Source organism: Nicotiana sylvestris, chromosome 1 (assembly GCF_000393655.2).
Source record: "Nicotiana sylvestris chromosome 1, ASM39365v2, whole genome shotgun sequence".
NCBI classification, from domain to species: domain Eukaryota; kingdom Viridiplantae; phylum Streptophyta; class Magnoliopsida; order Solanales; family Solanaceae; genus Nicotiana; species Nicotiana sylvestris.
Window position 1 is genome coordinate 107,363,057 of NC_091057.1, and position 18,282 is coordinate 107,381,338.

Here is an 18,282-nt window from a genome sequence, read left to right on the forward strand (position 1 = left end):
ATCAATATGAATTCTAATTAGCTGCAATCAAACATTCGACAAATTCGTAAATATATTTAACTTTACTCTTACTTTTTTTTTGGGGGTGGGGTGGCGGGGTTGGGGGTTGGGGGTGGGGGGCATTTACCTTTCTGCCCAGTCAATAATACCGAATTACAAAGTGCTTCCATAAGAGATGTCCTAAATACAAATATATATTTATATATACACGAACTAGCCAATTCAAGGCATCACGTGACCTTGCAAAGTAAGATGATATAGTACGTATGATTGAATAGAATATCAACAGATAGACGATAGTACCTATATATAGCTCTAGCCACATCTGCTGGAAACAACATTCTCATTAGACTGTTGACCCCTCCTCGATTAATCCCAAAGTTTTTCGAGGTCTGGTCAACTGGTCTAATCAATTTATATATTTCATTAGATGATGCATCAATAGAGAGTTACCCTTTCTTCTTTCAGTAACTATATATCTTCAGTTCACAAACCAAGCTCAATAAGGAATAGGCAAGCTGCAAACGTTCAGCAAATTATAAATGAGTATAACGTATGACACATGAAAAGTGTTCAGTTGGCGGTTTGGAATTCGGTAAGATATATACGTATATGTGTGTATATATATATATGCTCCTTCCTTTCCATTTTGCTTGGCATTATTTCCTTATAATAGTCCGTTCCAAAAAGAAATGATGCATTTATATGAGTATTTTCTTAAAGAGAAGTTTCTATAGTCACATAAATATTATTGACATGTTTAAGACCACAAGTTTAAAAAGTTTTTTTCGCCACACAAGTATTATGATATATCTAAGACCACAAATTTCAAAAGTTTTTCATTTCTTTTTTATATTTCGTGTTAAGTCAAATTATGCCAGATGAATAGGAACGGAGGGAGCAGTACTTTTACATACCCTAACTTGAGGCTAGTAACTGAGTCAATGTAATCGAGATGACCATTGACTAAGCTGCGATTGGTCGTGATGGAGTCTGCGGAATGTCCTCCCTCAATTGCATTATGGCCCTCAACTTCATTCAATCTTGCCTGCTGCATGCCACAGATTTAATGATTTAGTACTCATAGAGAAGTAAGGGAACTTGTCACAAAAAGAAGATAATAATGCAGATTTTACTTCTGATTGCTTTTTCAACTGGGAATTCTCTTCTTGTAGTTGAGCTTCCTGCATATCAAAAGCTACATATAAGGTGATAAAAGATGTTACTAAACATCAGCCCTCAGTGCGCTTAAGCTAGTAAATCTCAGGAATAATAGAATTCCTGAGATTGGATTTCACTGTTTGGCGAATAGATTCTCCCATCAAGGAAAATTTAGAAGGTCAGAAAAATGAATTAAAAAGAAAAAAAAAACTTTCAATAACCTAAAAAGCCGTGTTTGTTTTCAAAAACAAACCGAAATTCAAAGCAAAATTGTCTTCCAGCAACCAAAGACAATCCAAGGTAGGTTATCAGAGCAACCATGATAAATTTAAGGTTCTCCGTTTTTTCTCATAATCTCAACACATAAGTTACCTATAAATTATACTCCATTGTTTTCCGAAAACCTGATATTTCAAAGACCAAATTCAAACTTCATTCAATATTGTTAGAATTGTGTTTGAGGGTGAGCTTGAATTTCGATGTGGAGCTCCAATGGAGTCCTTCTAAAGAGTTCTGTGAGAGGGAGCTCTAAGAGAGTAAGAATTGGGAAAGTGAAAAGATCAATTCTTTTCACAATACAGTAAAAAGTATATACATGTATAGTACTAGGAAAATACAACTAATGCTGAGTTGGCTAAGTTGGCCCACTAATTAGCCAACTAACTCCACTAACTATCATTACATATAAAAATATAACTATACAAGTCTTAACACCCCTTCAAGTTGAAGGTATTGTAAACACAACCAACTTGCCCATATCACTATGACATCGTTTGGTAGAGTGTGTTAGAGAAAATAATGCATGCATTAGCTTTGTGTATTAGTAATGTTTTGTTTGGTACACTTTTTTTAACCTATGTATAACTAATACAAGCATTAGTTATACACTCTATTTGGTATTATCATATGTATAGCTAATGCGTAGAAAACCATGACATTAGCTATATAAAGGCTATTAATGCATGCATTAGCATGGTTAAAAATAAAATTATCCTTAAAGTCCCTTAAGTTAAAGAATATGGAGGGCATTTTTGTAAACAATAAAATTTCTTAAAAATTATGTAATGCATTTTAATTTTTAATACACCACACCAAACAATGCATAAGAAATAATCTTTGTATAACTATACTTGCATTACTAAACCATGCATTATTAACCCCTGCATTACTAATGCACCTTATTTAGTATTATTCTTATACGCCCTACCAAACGACCCCTATATGTTTTACTCCTGTTAGAGCCTTGGTGAGAACATCAGTCAACTGATTCTCTGTTACCACATGGTAGAGTGAAATAAGCCCTTCTTGCAGCTTGCTTCTGGCAAAATGACAGTCCACTTCTGTGTGTTTAGTCCGCTCATGAAATACAGGGTTTCTTGCTATGTGTAAAGCTGATTGGCTATCACAAAACACTTCTACAGGTTTAGCAAAAGGCACAGTAAGTTCTTCAAGTAATCTGCACAGCCACACCAACTCCCCTACAACTTTTCTGAGTACCTTGTATTCTGCTTCTGCTGATGACAGTGAAATGGTCTCCTGCTTCTTGGATTTCCAGCATACAGGGCTGGTTCCTAATAGAACTATGTATCCACTCACTGACTTCCTTGAGTATGAGCAAGCGGCGTAATCAGAGCCATAATAAACTTTAATGTTGTAGTTTGGATCATGTGACATAAAGATTCCCATGGTGGGATCACCCTTCAAGTATCTAAGCAAGTGAAAAGCTGCTTTCAAGTGGGGTTCTCTTGGATTTTGCATGAATTGGCTAAGGTGTTGTACGCTATAGTCTATGTCCATCCTTGTGTTAGTGAGAAAATTCAACTTTCCAACTAGTTTTTGTAATAAGTAGGATCAGTTAATGCAGTTTCTTCTTTAGCTTTCAACTTCACTATTGGATCAAGTGGTGACAAAAGGCTACTATAATCCATACAGTTGTACTCCTTCAGCAGATCAATCACAAACTTTCTTTGTGAGATTATAACTCCATCAGCTTTATAGAGTATCTCCAGCCCTAAAAAATTATGCAGCTTACCCAAGTCTTTGATGCTGAAGTTGTCATGTAGGAATGTTTTGAGCTCCTTTATCTCCTTTTTGTTTGTTCCTGTCAGGATGACATCATCTACTTACACTGCCACATATACTATTGAATTAGATGTTTTCTTATAGAAAAGTGAGTAATCATACATAGAATGAGTGTATCCTTTACAACACAGTGCTTCACTCAGTTTGGCATACCACTGTCTACTTGCTTGCTTAAGGCCATATAAGGACTTCTTGAGCTTACATACCAGATTTCCAATATCTACTACTAAGCCTTGTGGCACTTCCATATATACCTCTTCATGGAGGTCCCCGTGAAGGAAGACATTATTCACATCTAACTGGAATATGTCCCAGCCTTTCTTGACTATAGCAGCTGTGAAAGCTCTTAATGTTGTGATTTTCACCACATGACTGAATGTTTCTGTGTAATCAATTCCAACTGGCTGGGTATAGCACTTTACCATGAACTTAGCCTTGAACTTTTCTATGCTACCATCTGCTTATATTTCACTTTATACACCCACTTACACCCTATGGCTTGTTTCCCAACTGTAGTGGTACTAGCTCTCAGGTGTTATTGGTATGAAATATTTCAAATTCTTCTGTCATGGCTGCTTGCCAGGCAGGATTCACAACTGCTTCCTCATATGAATTAGGCTCTTTATCACTGCAAATGTTTTTCACAAGGTACCAACTATCCTAGTTCAGATCCTTAGCAGATATGTGATTGTGGGGAGAAGATAAGGCATGGAGAGAAAAAAGTGCATTGGTTTGGTTATTAATATTGCAAACATTGGTATTTGGTTTCAGCTAGGGTAATTTAAGGACATAATCCTTTAAGTATGTGGGAACTTTAAGCGTTCTATGAGATTGTCTTGGTTGTAAAACATGATCAGGTGAGGTATTCCCTATATGTCTTATTGGTGAATTATTTTGTGAGTCTTCTGGAACAGGTGAATCTACATTATTGGGAGAATGTGGTGAAAGAGATGGATCATATGACAAATGTGGATGTGTGACATTTAGAACCCCTTGATCATTTGGCTCACTAGTTTGAGTCTGTTTATTATCACTAGACACATAATAAATAAAAGGAATGTAGTTGAGAACAGAGGAAAAGGAAACAGTATCCTTAGACATACTAAAAGGAAAGATATTTTCATTGAACACTACATCTCTAGATACATGTGTTTTCTTAGTGGCCAGACTGAGAACTTTGTACCTCTTTACCCCAAAAGGATATCCAACAAAAACATGTGGAGTGGTTTACGGTTCAAATTTATCTTTGTGGACCTTGGGTACTGTAGGATAGCACATGCAACCAAAACTCCTCATATGAGAGTAAGTGGGTTTTCTGTTGTATAGTAGTTCATACAATGACTTGCCCTTGGAATGAGAAGAGGGTAGTCTATTTATTATATAAGTTGCATACAAGATGAAATCACCCCAATATCTTAGATGCAATTTTGACTGAAATAAGAGGGTTCTGGCAGTTTTTAACAAGTATCTATATTTTCTTTCTACTATGCCATTTTGTTGTGGTGTATAAGGACATGTCTTTTGGTAGGTGATCCCTTTAGAAAGGAAAAAGTGATTTGCTTCTGTGTTATTAAACTCTAGACCATTGTCTGATCTTATAGATTGGATAGTGGTATTGAATTGGTTTTCAATAATTGATACAAAGTTCTTGATGACACGTAGGGCATTACTTTTGATGGTTAATAGGTGGGTCCAGCTGGGCCTACTATAATCATCCACCATGGAAATGAAATATCTGAAGTCATCATAAATTGGCATATGGTAAGGACCCCAGGGATCAAGATGAAGTAGTTGAAAATTTCTGGTGGAATTGGTGGATTTTTTCTGGAAATGGCAACCTCCCATGTCTTGCCGTTGGCCAGACAGAGCAGGTAAAGGGTTATTTTGGTGAGAAAGATGCTGGAATACCGCACATTTCCCTCATCTTGGCAAAGGGTACATGATCCAGCCTGTTATGCCACAACAAATTTATATCATCACTTGAAGAGATAGAAGGACTGATGCTATTCACAATGGGGAATTGCACTTTATTATTTTGAGGGCATGCTGAATGAGATGTTGTATTTACAACTGAATGAGATGTGCAATTATCCCTAAACAATGAGCTATTTACAGTGGAATGATGAAAACAGTGTAAGTTGTGTGTGCAACAAGTGAAAGAAACAGATCAAGCAATAGAACTATTTACTGTTGATTCTGAATGGTTGTTCCTAAGACACCTTGGGCAGAAAAGATATAGGCCAATCACTGGCTTTACTAATTTCCAGAGGCCTCTTTATTGAAGGGGCCTGCAGAAGACAAATGTTATTAGTAAAGGCAACAATGTTGTGAGGGGTTGAACTGGTTAATGAATGAATTGATATGATGCTATATTTGAATGAAGGTATATACATGACTTTATGCAAAATGATCTTGGGAAATAATGTCACACTTCCAATTTGTGTTACTTTTACCTTATATCCATTTGGAAGAACTACTAATAAGGGATATGGTAGGATTACAATGTTGGTTAGCAAAGATATATTGAAGGTCATGTGATTAGAGACTCCTGAATCTAATATCCAAAAGTCGGTTTTTGAAGCATTCATAGGACAATTTGCCAAAATCAATAGAAGAAGTACATACTATTATAACTGCAAAGTTCACAACACTATTGACATAGTTTGTGCAGCTGGAACTCTCTCCTCTTGTTCCAATCTGAAATTGTTGCAGCAAATTCAGGATCTGTCCATATTGTTCCTTAGAAAGGTTGATTTGCCCAACCTTACCATCTTCTGATCCATTCTTTCCAGCTAGCATTGCTTCAGAAGAAGTCCTTTGCACACTGACTACTATTCTCCTTCCTTTGTTGAACCTTGCAGCTTGATTCGTGTTCTGCACTGCATTTGAATTTTGAGTGTGTGAACTTCCAAAGCTCTAAGGGTACCCGTATAGTTCGTAGCATTTGTCCTTCACATGCCCTGATCTCTTACAGCAGTCACAAAATGGTCGAGGCCTATTGCCTCCAGTGAAATTGTTATTTGCAGAGTAGTTTATTCTGTAGGAACAAGATTTTAATGTGTTGACATTTAGGGAAGCAGACTCAAAGAGCATTTGGTTATTTGGTTTGATCTCTCTCTGCTTCTCATCCTGAATGAGCAGTGAAAAGCATGTGCAAGAGTTGGGAGCAGATTCATCACAAGAATGCTTTCACGTACAATAGTGTAGACCTCATTAAGTCCCATAAGGAACTGTATATAGCTCGGCCTTGTGCATGTTTTCCTTGGCACCACCGGTATAGGTACAACTGCAGTGAGTCTTCTTAATCAAATTATTCAGCTCTTCCTAGAGCTTTTTCAGCTTAGTGTAATAACCTGTAATGTCTAGCACGTCTTGAGACATGTCATTTATCTCCTTTTGGACTTGGTACAGCCTATCACCATTAGTTTGCTCATGGCGATCCTCCAATTCTCTCCACAATTCAACAGTATTATAAGCATACTCCACACTATCCGTAATGTCTTTGGAGAGTGAATTTAGAATCCAAGACGTCACCATGTCGTTGCATCGCTCCCACTGTCGAAACCTCTGAGATTGAGGATCTGGTGATTTACACTCTCCACTTATAAATCCTAACTTTTTTTTGACGGACAGACCTCGGATAACACTACGTCTCCAAGATCTATATCCAATTCCACTGAAAGGAACTGAGACGAGCATTGCTCTAGGATTGTCTGATGGATGTAGGTACGGTGGATCACTTGGATCTATTCCGGTGCTCGCTGCAGCGGCAATACTGGTATCACCAACAGATGTATCTTCATGATCTAATACAACCATGAGTAGATGAATTTGTTGCATACACACTAATTTCAGGTAAAACTTGAAGAATTAGTTGCCAATTTTGCGATTCGAACGAATTAGGGCAAATGTCGGTCGAACTATAGAGATAAGTTCAGAAGAAAGAAAGGAGTGGGCTAAATTGAGAGAGACGATAGCGGATTGTCGAGCATGAGCTTCCTTGCTCTGATACCATGTTAGAACTGTGTTTGAGGGTGAGCTTGAAGCTTGATCTGGAGCTCCAATGGAGTCCTTCTAGAGAGTTATGTGAGAGGGAGCTGTAAGAGAGAGAGTCGGAATTGGGAAAGTGAAAAGCTCACTTCTTTTCTCAATACAGTATAAAGTATATATATGTATAATACTAGAAAAATACAACTAATGGTGAGCTGGCTAAGTTGGCCCACTAATTAGTTAACTAACTCCACTAACTATACAACTAACTATCATTACATATAAAAATATAATTATACAAGTCTTAACAAATATTATCCATGATAAAATAAGAAAATATCCTTCTTTTATTTAAGTAAGCAGCCTTGTGACCTGAGTTTTGCTTATAGTCCTACCTTGTAAAGAAAATATCCTAATTAAGAAATTAACAGAATCGAATGAAAAGTAGAGAAGTACTCTTGCCTTTTTCTTGAGGGAGCTGATCTCTCTCATAAACTTTTCACCCTGAAAGGCACAAAAATCCCAAAGTTAATGGAATCAACGTATGTTGTAGGACCAATCTCATTAGTGCAAAAGGAGGGGAAGTAACTATAGGACCTTAATTTTCATGACACGACTTATTCCTCCCTCGACTATTTTCTCCAATTTCATTAATTCCTCCAAGCCAAGTCCTTGCAGCTCTTCTCCATTAAGTTGCCTAGCATAATAAGTCATTTGCATTTTCATATAACTACAATTAGGTAAACTTTGGCAGCAGTAAGATATATCTAATGGCGATGGTTCTTACTATTGGAATATATTTGAGACGGAAATACTTATTAGTAGAACTCTTAACCAATGATAATAAGAGGCAACAACGCCAAAAAAAAAAAAAAAAAGATATATAGATTTTTGGATGTAAAAAGTATGTTCAAGGCACGCTATGAAAGGTGTTTGTTCTGTTCATATTAGTTTTCCGTCACTACTATAGTGCAAGAGCAAGGTGACGTCGTACTCCCAAGACACAACAAATTACTTAGCTAGCGTTTGACAATAGGTTTTTAAATTTATTTTGACCAATTTAATTTGGGTGAAGTTTGGTTTGAAGATGAAAATGTGTTTGGACATCAGTTTTCAAAACATGCTTCACTTTTTAAAAAAACAAACATGAAACATGAAACATGACTTATATCCACAAGTTCTAAAAACTATCACAAATACCCAATAATACCTTCATCAATAACATTCATTATCATTATCACAAATCATAGTCCTGAACATAAATAAATTTGATACAAAATTATCATTTTTATAACGAACTACATAATACACTATCAGATGACCGAGAAGACGAAGTAGCATTATTACAAAATAATAAATGGTGACCTCTTTTATAAAATACAAAAATTTGGGACAATTTTTGAAATTTTTAAAAATGTAATAGTAAAATTTTGGGTCAGAACTAGCTTTTGAACTGGTTTTGGGATTTGGGTTTTGAGATTTAAGAATTTGCCAAAACATGAATAAAATTTATGAACAAACATATATTTTTCAAAATAAATTTGGAAAAAAATTGGCAAATCTTCAATTGTTTTCTAGAAATCAGAGTGAGAGAAGAAAAGGGACTCTGGAAGGGAGTGAAAAGATGAAGTGCTAAAAGATGACGATTTTAGGATTTTGTAGATTATGTGGGGGTTTGGACATAAGAATTGTAAAATTCCAAAAAAAAAAAAATCAAGTGAAAATGATATTTGAAATTTAGAGTTGTTTTTGAATAAGAATATAATTTTGGGTTTTTTTTTGTGAGTGATCTGAATTTTGGAGTTTTTGAAATTTTCGAAAAATTTCAGAATTCATGTTCAAGTAAAAAATTGAAAATTCTATGGCCAAACACTAATTTCGAAAAAAAAGTGAAAAGAATTTTATGTCCAATCGGGCTCTATATTTTCTTGGTGGTAAGATAGGATATATTCATAGAGAGTGAAACATATAAACATAACCTTCTATAAAGTCCGAATACACCTCTTCATTAACGTATTGTGTGACCAACAATAATCAGATAATCTTTTCAGAAAATATTGTGCATTTTCAATAAAAAGCATAATTAAGTATGAATTAAAAACTAACAATTACCTCAACTCCCGGTTCTTCTCCGCAAATTCCCTACTAAGAATTCCATAGTTTTTCTTCTCGCTCTGGAAAATGCAATATTTGCTTCTTTTTAGTAAAGCTAGATCGAAATTAAGCTCAACAAGATTATTGTCACTAGAAGATATCAGAGTAGCAGATACAATAATATTTTACCTGAAGGTTAAAAGATTGCAGTTGGTCTGGACTATCCATATCCCTGTCTGAGTGCACCTTGTGCTTGTCAATCAGTTGCATCATACTGTGCAAGGATATATGACAATAATATATAGACAATCAACTTCTTAAAGTAGAGAAGATCACATATACATGAATAATTAGATTCGACTCTCATAAACCTAGGAATCGAAGTGTATATGCGAATATTTAGATTAGTAACGATGGAGAGTGTGGTCATTGCATATACCACAAAGGAAAATAGACATTTAAGCATCTAGTACCTAAGAATGCTTGAAAAATAAATGAGAAAAAACTAAAAAAAAAAAAGGTACTATATAGCTTAAAAAGTTTTCTAATTTGGATATATCCTACTCAAAACTCACTAGATCATTAATTCAGATTCGTGTAGTATATATAGGCCCATTAAAGGGGAAGCAATCGTGTAAGTGACATGATTATGTAAATCATTTAGTACCTTTTGCATATAAAAGACAACCCCATTAGCAATATCCTATTTTATACACCCTCTATTTTAATTTATTTTATCTTTTTTAGTATACGAGGATCAAATTGACTAATTTTTATTGTGAATTCGGACATAGATTCTTTAAGTTTGAATAAAATTTACATATTTAAAAACTACATAAAAAGCACTATAAGTCATAACAGTTAATAATTCAATATCTAAAAACTATGGTTAAAAAAAATCTTGTTTGATTCCCCAAATAGTAATAGGTTCATTCCTTTTGAACCGGAGAAAATACAGCTTTTTTATATCATATAATTTACTTTATTTTTATAACATGAGAATCTTAAGATGAACGTTTTTTATCGTTTTCTGTAGTAATTTTTATGATCTGGAAATAATTTGAATCTCTATTTTCCCTTTTAAACGTTGATAACATCTAAGTTTCACTTTAATCTATTGCTGATTTGATTAATTCTTTTTAAGGGAAATATCAAGCTTTCAATCTCTAGAGGTTTTCTGAATTCCTATTGTTTTTTTCTGAATTACTTGTGAGTCGTGATCATATATACTAATATAGGTTGCCGAGAGGGTCTATTCGTGAGGTCTAGGGTTAATTAATCATCCATCTTCCACATTTAAGGCGCAATACTAACTTGGCTATTTGTTTAATTAAAAGAGATACGCTTAGTGAAGAAGGTTATACGGCTAGACCTATCTATAACAGTCATCTTTTAAAACAGAGCTTCACTATAACAGCTAAGTTTTCTTTGTAATTAATTTTTCATGTTATGTTATAATACATGTTTTATATAACACTTTACTATAGCAGCAAGTCTGCTATAGAAAGATTTGACCGTATATAGTGGTCGGGGGTAATTGAGAGATGCGCCTATAATATAGAAGCTAATTAGATAAAGTTGATTTGAAACTTAAGGCATTTCGATTCCTTAATTGTTAAAATCAAAGAAGTACTTCTAGTTAAGAAAGCTGTAAGTTGTAACAGTTGAATGTAATCAAGGAAGGAAGAAAATTGAACACCATAGGTTAGTCATACTAACAGGTAGGGTGTAGACTCAACTCATTAAACCAACTTATTTATATCCTTTAACCATCATTTGTGTCTTGAAACTAAATTCTTAGTTTGCTTTATTTCATAGGGTTACATTCATTCCTCAACTTTTTGATTTCTCAAATAATAAATAATTCAATGATGATCCCAAATACTACGCAAAATCGAAACCTAATCCTCACGGAATCAGCAGTTTCTGTACTATATCAAATGGGAAGATACATAATAACATACAGAGAGCACAAAATTATTGTGTAAAATTTTTAAATTTTGTATTGGATGCGGAACACAGTTTGCCATGGGTATAGAGTATACTTATCTGTGTGTAACTTCTGTACACTAAACATGTAAAAAGACAAAAAAAAACTTTACATTATTAGGTGACTGGAAAGTCTACATATAATCATCTATGGTAAGCATAAATTGATGGTTCTTGAAAGGGATTGTTACACAAATAGCAGGCTAGATTAACTGCTTACTTTTTTAGCTAGTATACATTGATTATACACATGATATATATATATATATATATATATATATTGAATAATTTTAGTGTAAATTCAAATAAGATTTTTAAAATAAATCTTACATATTTAAAAACTATATAAAAAGCTTGTTTAACTCCCCAAATAGTAAAAGTTCATTCTTTTTGAAAAGGAGGGAGTTTGATAGAATTTTGTAGGGGTTCCAACCTATGTTGTGCGGACTTTCTAAAATATTATTGCATCCATGTCGGATCCTCCAAAAATACATTATTTTTAAAGAATACGACTTCTGGAGGATCCGACTCACATCCGACAATATTTCTAAAGAGTGCGAGCAACAAAGATTCCAAATAAAATTGTTTTGAAAGTTCCATCTATCAATCAACTATGAAAGGGACAAGTGCCCTTAACTTTCTTGCTAGAGAGTGGTGACAATATAATTAGCACCAAGAAGCCCCTTTGCCAATTCTGAACGCATCTAAATGAAGGTCACCCAAAATTAATCGAACACATATGCCAACTCGCTCTTTGTCAACCCACCGCCTCTTCCTAACAGTTGCCCTCGCCTAGATCTGAAGTATTTTCACCATCATTATGTTTTCTTTTCTCCGAAATCTAGATATATGAAGCTTCATTTTTGCGGTTTAATGCATAGATCATTGAATTGTTAATAGCTTTAAGTTGGACTGATGATATCAACATCTAATTATCATTATATGGACATACATTGACAGTGCAATGTTAAAGACTATCACAGTACTGTGCACACATAGATTATCTTAGACAAGAATCTTAAATTATCTGATACATTCACGACAACAATGCTACTTTTGTCACAAAAGGTATACTTCCAACTTCTAATATGCAACCCCTCAAAACTAAACATAAGGAAGAAATTCTGAAAACAAAAGAAGGATTAATTCATAGTCGAGGAGCAAAACTATGTATTTTGTAATATTTTTTTTTTTTTTGGGTATAAAAGATGACTTGCATAAATTAAAAGTTACTAAAGAATGAAACTCTTACAAATGATCATGTGTTAATTTTATACAGACGTATAGAACTTAAGCATTCTTAGTTCTCCTACCATAGTCATGAGTATTAACATATGTGTTCTTAAAGAAGTAGTTTTCTCTCTCAGTTCCCAAATTTGAGGACCCCGCTTGCATTATTTTGAAGGATATTTTTTGGATCTTTATTATATGTGTCATATTTTAAAATGAAGATTCAAGTACAAATCTCTGAAAGATACCGTACGGTAAAAATGAAAAAAGAAACAGCATTTTCTTATACATTCATAACCAATTTGTTAGTATTACACTAATATTATTACATAAAATTTCGATAAAGATAACAATCTCTTTTGTAATAATGATAACGAGTGTAGGACAGTCAAATGTAATGAGAAACTTTAATAACCTGGAAATATTTCCAGTCACTAGTTGTACTGCTTATTAATTACAAAAAGAAGCATTGCAGCCGAGTTAAAGCAAAATATTATGTTAACATCAAATATAGAATTATCAATCTTAATACTGCTAACTTTTACGGTTTTCCCCAAGGCGTGGAACTCTCCATATATAAATCTGATGGACAAGAAAAGTAAGAGATTTTCTTGGACAAGATGGATATCTGACACGCAAGTCATGGGCTTTTTTAAACTCCAAAAAATAACATCCTTTCATCAATTAGTGAACGAACCAAGTACTGGGGCGAGGTAGTTCATTGGTAAGTACCATTTATTTGAAGTATAGTTCATTCTTAATTCTTATGTATATTCAAATTGGATGAAGTACGTACTCATCCTTGGAATTCCAAGAAAATCTACCGTAACAAGTAATTGAAAAAAAAAGCTGAGAATTAAAGAAAGAGAAATATATACCTGGAGCTTGAATATTCAAAAAGTTTTCCAGTAGCAGAGAAAACGATGAGGCCAATATCAGCATCACAAAGAGTGGAGAGCTCCTGAGCTTTCTTGAAAAGCCCTCTTCTTCTTTTTGAGAAAGTCACTTGCCTTGCTGTCAAGTTGTCAATCTTCTTGATCTGAATCTTTTGTCTCACCATTTTCACCTCTATATATCATTATCATTGCACAAAGTCAAAGATTGAAGTAATAGTAGGTCTAATATATAAATAATTAAGATGTAGAAATCTAAGTGTGAAGTCGAGAAAAGGATCTTATAAATAAGAAAACCTAGCCAGTCATTCTCCAAATTTGACTACAGTCGACACAAGAATCTTTTTTTAGTTTTATATATTAAAATATAGAGGAAATTAATTTTCAGAATGTTTGTACCTCTTATCATGGACAAGGAGTTAAAAAAGAACTAGTGAACCAACCATTTATAGAAAAATAAATAGAGCATAGTACAACTAAAGAGAATCCATTAACCCTAGAATTAAACAGCAAGAGAGATAAGGGAAATTAAAGAACCTGAAATTCCAAGAAGGGAGATCAAAAAAAGAAAATAGAGGAGATCCAGAAATTAAAAGATGATCTACTACAAAATCAGAAAATAAGATAACTAGAAGAAGTGAATTAACTTAAAAAAGAAATAAAACGAAAAAGATGATGGAGATTTATAACCTAAAAATGAGAGAGGAAGAAGGGAATGGAGAGGAGATCTTGAAGTTATTACCTTTACTAGGATAGTATAATTAAGGTTTTGGTTAGAGTGCAGCTCTTCTAAAAATACACACCACACAGGAACAGTTTAGACCAATGGTATATGGAGAGAGAATAATGAAGATGATAAATGAGAAAGAGACTCATAAAAGAGAGAGCTCAGTCTTTTTCTTTTCTATTCTTTACTTTTCTTCTTAGTTTTTTTCCTTTTTGCTTGCCCTTATGGGTGAAATGAGTTTCCTATCATATTCCTTATAGCCAAAAACCCTTCCAAACTCTATATATGGCCAAACAGAGTTGCTACTAATTTTCTTTCACTTTCCTCTATTAGTAATATGGTAATCATAAATCATTTCCTGAAATTCACTTCCTTCCTTTCTTTTTTTGGTAACTTGATGAAAAAGAGATTCTTCGGCATGTTTGTTTTAATATAACACAAATTAATGGAATATAGGTGAAAAAATATTTTAAAAGAAAAATACAAAAATTTAAATTTTAATTAGTTAAATGAAATAAAATTTCTTTAAAAAGTTATGAAAGTGATATCAAACGATATTATTAGTGAAATTATACCAAACATTTGGGACTTAGTGAGCGTTTGGACATAAGAATCGTAAAATTTTGAAAAAAAAGTGAAATTCTTTTTCAAGTGAAGGTATTTGAAAATTAAAGTTGTATTTGGACATGAATATAATTTTGGGTTGTTTTTGAATTTTTGCAAGTGATATTGAGTGAAAAAATTTGAAAAATAACTTTTTGGAGTTTTTCAATTCGAAAATTTCCAATTCATATTCAAGTGAAAATTAAAAAATTTATAACCAAACACGGATTTCGAAAAAAAAGTAACAAAAAAACGAAAAAAATAAAAAGATTCTCATAGTTTTATACAACCACAATTTTCTCCCAAAATTATTTCTCAAAAACTTATTGAAAAATGAGAGACTTTGTTATTATTAAAAAGTAAAAATAATAGGAATAGTAGTAGTACTAGAAAAGAGTAGTTAGATGTGTGTGGAAGTGGGGAAACTTTACCGTACCAGGTGAATGGTGACAGGTGACTGAGGAGCCATATCATAACACAGAAATTATGACTTTATTGTACCCTCGTATTGTTCCCCACTCGTACCTCTTTCTTTCTCATTCTTCAACTTCTTACAACCCACGCACCTCTATTTCCTACATATATGAGCGGTAGTTTTCGTACTTTTTAGATTAATGGAGCTGACTTCATAACCACTCGCTCTACTTACTGCTCCATCTCCCCAAAAATTAGAGCGGAAAATGTCCAAATATACCTACCCGGAAAACAAGTTATATCATAATTAATTATTTTTGAAATAGTTATTCCATCATCCCATATAAATAAAATATATTACAATTCTGAAATAACTAATTTTAAGATTAGTTATACCACAATTTTATTCTAATCAAACATCGGACAAACTCATCTCAAATTTAATCTCGGGATTAATTATTCATTATCCCTCGTGTCAAATGAGCCTTTAAGGTTAAGTTGTTTTATATTTGCCTTCCGTTTATCTATCAGTCCATGAAAAGTCGCTCCATCGTCGCAAATATGCCCATGTCATTATGAATTTCTACCTGGAAAAATTAGTCTTATTTGATGATACGATTGATGTCACACCAAATAGCATTTTATTTTGTCTTTTTCATTTATCTATGAGTATATTTTACATTTTTAACTGTTTAGGGGATGTTCAAATGATTGCATAAGCGGATATATAAACCATATTCGATAACTTAGGGGTAAATTTACATCTTTTGTTTGTCTACGTTGCTCCACCACGGCAAATATCAGATAATAGATGGACTACCGTTAAAGGGAGAGGCATACTCAAGGGCGGAGCCACAATATTGGTTGCGGGTTCGGTCGAAACCAGTAATTTTTGTTTAAATTATGTATTTGTATTAAAAAAATACAATAAATAAATACCAATTATTAATTTAAAACCCAGTAACTTAAAAAAAAATTATAATCCCAAATCTATAAGGTTCAAATCCTAGTTTCACCTTTGGGCATACTTGAGATGAAAGATACGATTTTCCTGAATCAATGGGCATACTTGAGATGAAAGATACGATTTTCCTGAATCAAAATATAAACATTGGTCAAATGTAATAAGACAATCAAATACTTTGGAGGTAAATTTAATAATGAGATTCAAAGATTAACGATCGACATACTTAATATTTTCATATAGGTTGAGACACCAAGTTTTTAATTTAAAGTTTTAAAACTAATAAAGTTATATGTTACATCACAATCTTTATACTCCATCTATTTCAATTTATATGAATTTATTTCCTTTTTAGCAAGTTTCAAAACAAATGAATCTTTTCCTAATTGTATGACCTAAAAAATATTTTTTGATTTTATACAATTAATTTACTAAAAAATCGGGGTTAATCACAACCAACAGATCAATATTTAAGGACATATCTAGTGTTTTATGATAAATATGTTAAAGTGCAACACCAAAGAAGATAACTTTTGATAATAAATTAAAGAAGCAATAAAGATCTAGAAGTGTAAAGGGTAGCAGTAAATAAAAATAAATGACTTCTAAATAGTAAATGTGATAAAGACAACCTGACAAAGATGAGATTTTCCGATGTCTTTCTGAGAATGATGGATGATGATGAGCAACTTTGTATTCCAATCCTTCTTGGATCGGGTGAGAGGGATAAAAGAAATAAAGTATATAATAAAGTGAAAATTTTGTACAGAGAATGTTGATGAAATTCTTTACAAAAAGTTCAATGCCTTTTCCGATCTACATCCCTTCATACTTATAAGAGAACATGTGCGTCAAAACCCTAGTTAGTATAACAAAAAAGAATATCCATTAGAATATTCTATAGGAAACCTAAAACTGGTCGTCACTTCGTATCGAAGGCGGATGCTCATCCTCGTCTTCGTTTTCTGTTAAACTATTTGGACCTTCGACAATGATTTATCCTCCACACCTTACCTCGACCTTTTGGAGTTAGGTTGACACGTCACAACTTTCAGAGGCTATATTGACGTTGATTGGATCAAACACATAAAATAAATTTTTTGCCCATACAGTTAGTCCATCCACTTGTTGTAGTCGTCCTCAGGGATGGGATTGATAAGTGGATAATAACGGTCGTGGTCGTCGTCAAAGGCGAATGACGTGGAATTTTGAGAGCCACACATTTCATACTCTTGTCATCTTAATTTTTTCGAGTGACCTTTGGAAAGAGCCCGTCGTGGATAAGATGTGATGTCATTCGTCATGATGACGTCTGTTCTCGATGCGTCGCATCAGAACACGCATATCTTGTGGATTGGCTCTGCCGTTTCAACTGGAGCTGCCATTATGATGAGTTGCTTCGAATCCCAAGGTTTGTCCTTTACAAAAAGGGGGATGACCACTATTATTTGAATCTTTTCTTCACTTTCGCTACTAGAATTATCTTTGCTTTCTCTAAATTTTGTTTTCTTGCCTACCATTCCTTAAAGCTTCCTCCTATTTTCTCAACTATTTCCTTCCCTAAACTCCATATATATCTGCAAACATGCCTAGCTCCCCTTCCGGCGTCCATGATAGAGGTGTTCCTAATGTGAATGAAGAGGTTCTGGCCACTCCATTAGCTATTGTGGCCCCTTATGCTACCGCCTCCTTTGAAGCGGAGGCTCTTCCCTCAGTGGAGGAGATCGCTCCTCATAACACTAGCACAAAGTCGTACTTGCATCAGCAACAGGAGGCGGTGGTTGAAGTTTTTCGGTCTTCTTTAATGGCCAAGCGTTTGGAGGATTTCAAGGCCAAGTACTGCATTCCTGACCAAGTAGAGGTCATAATTGCAGGCAAGGACGAAGTGTATACTCACCATCCAAGGTACTACACCCTTTACGCCTACCCCTTCACCATCGACTACTATTTTTCTCTTCCCCCTTTAGTAGAGGATTTCTATCGTTATTATCGGGTCTGCCCGACCCAACTTGCACCCTTGGTTTACAAGGTGGTCAAGATGATATCTAAATTCGCTGAACTGGCCAACGTCGAGATCACTCTACGACATCTTATGCATATGTTCATGACCAACTTCTATCAGGTTACTATGTCAA

At 33.9% G+C, this 18,282-nt stretch overlaps 1 protein-coding gene across 4 annotated transcripts; it reads right to left on the reverse strand.

Moving 5' to 3' along the window:
* Positions 1-143: 143 nt before the first annotated feature.
* LOC104247797 (MADS-box protein SVP-like) lies at positions 144-14,316 on the reverse strand. Of its 4 annotated transcripts, none has more exons than XM_070166613.1 (9): positions 14,182-14,316; positions 13,425-13,614; positions 9,517-9,601; positions 9,346-9,407; positions 7,831-7,930; positions 7,696-7,737; positions 1,137-1,184; positions 918-1,048; positions 144-518 (listed from the first exon to the last, which is right to left on the reverse strand). In XM_070166613.1, exons 2-9 carry the CDS (start codon positions 13,604-13,606, stop codon positions 500-502), a joined length of 669 nt encoding a protein of 222 aa, XP_070022714.1. In that variant the 5' UTR covers positions 13,607-13,614; positions 14,182-14,316; the 3' UTR covers positions 144-499. The 4 variants fall into 4 exon arrangements, with proteins under 4 accessions (XP_070022714.1, XP_009802202.1, XP_009802205.1 ...); XM_009803900.2 differs by having other exon boundaries at positions 918-1,051; positions 14,182-14,315; XM_009803903.2 differs by having other exon boundaries at positions 918-1,051; positions 14,130-14,224.
* Positions 14,317-18,282: the final 3,966 nt, after the last annotated feature.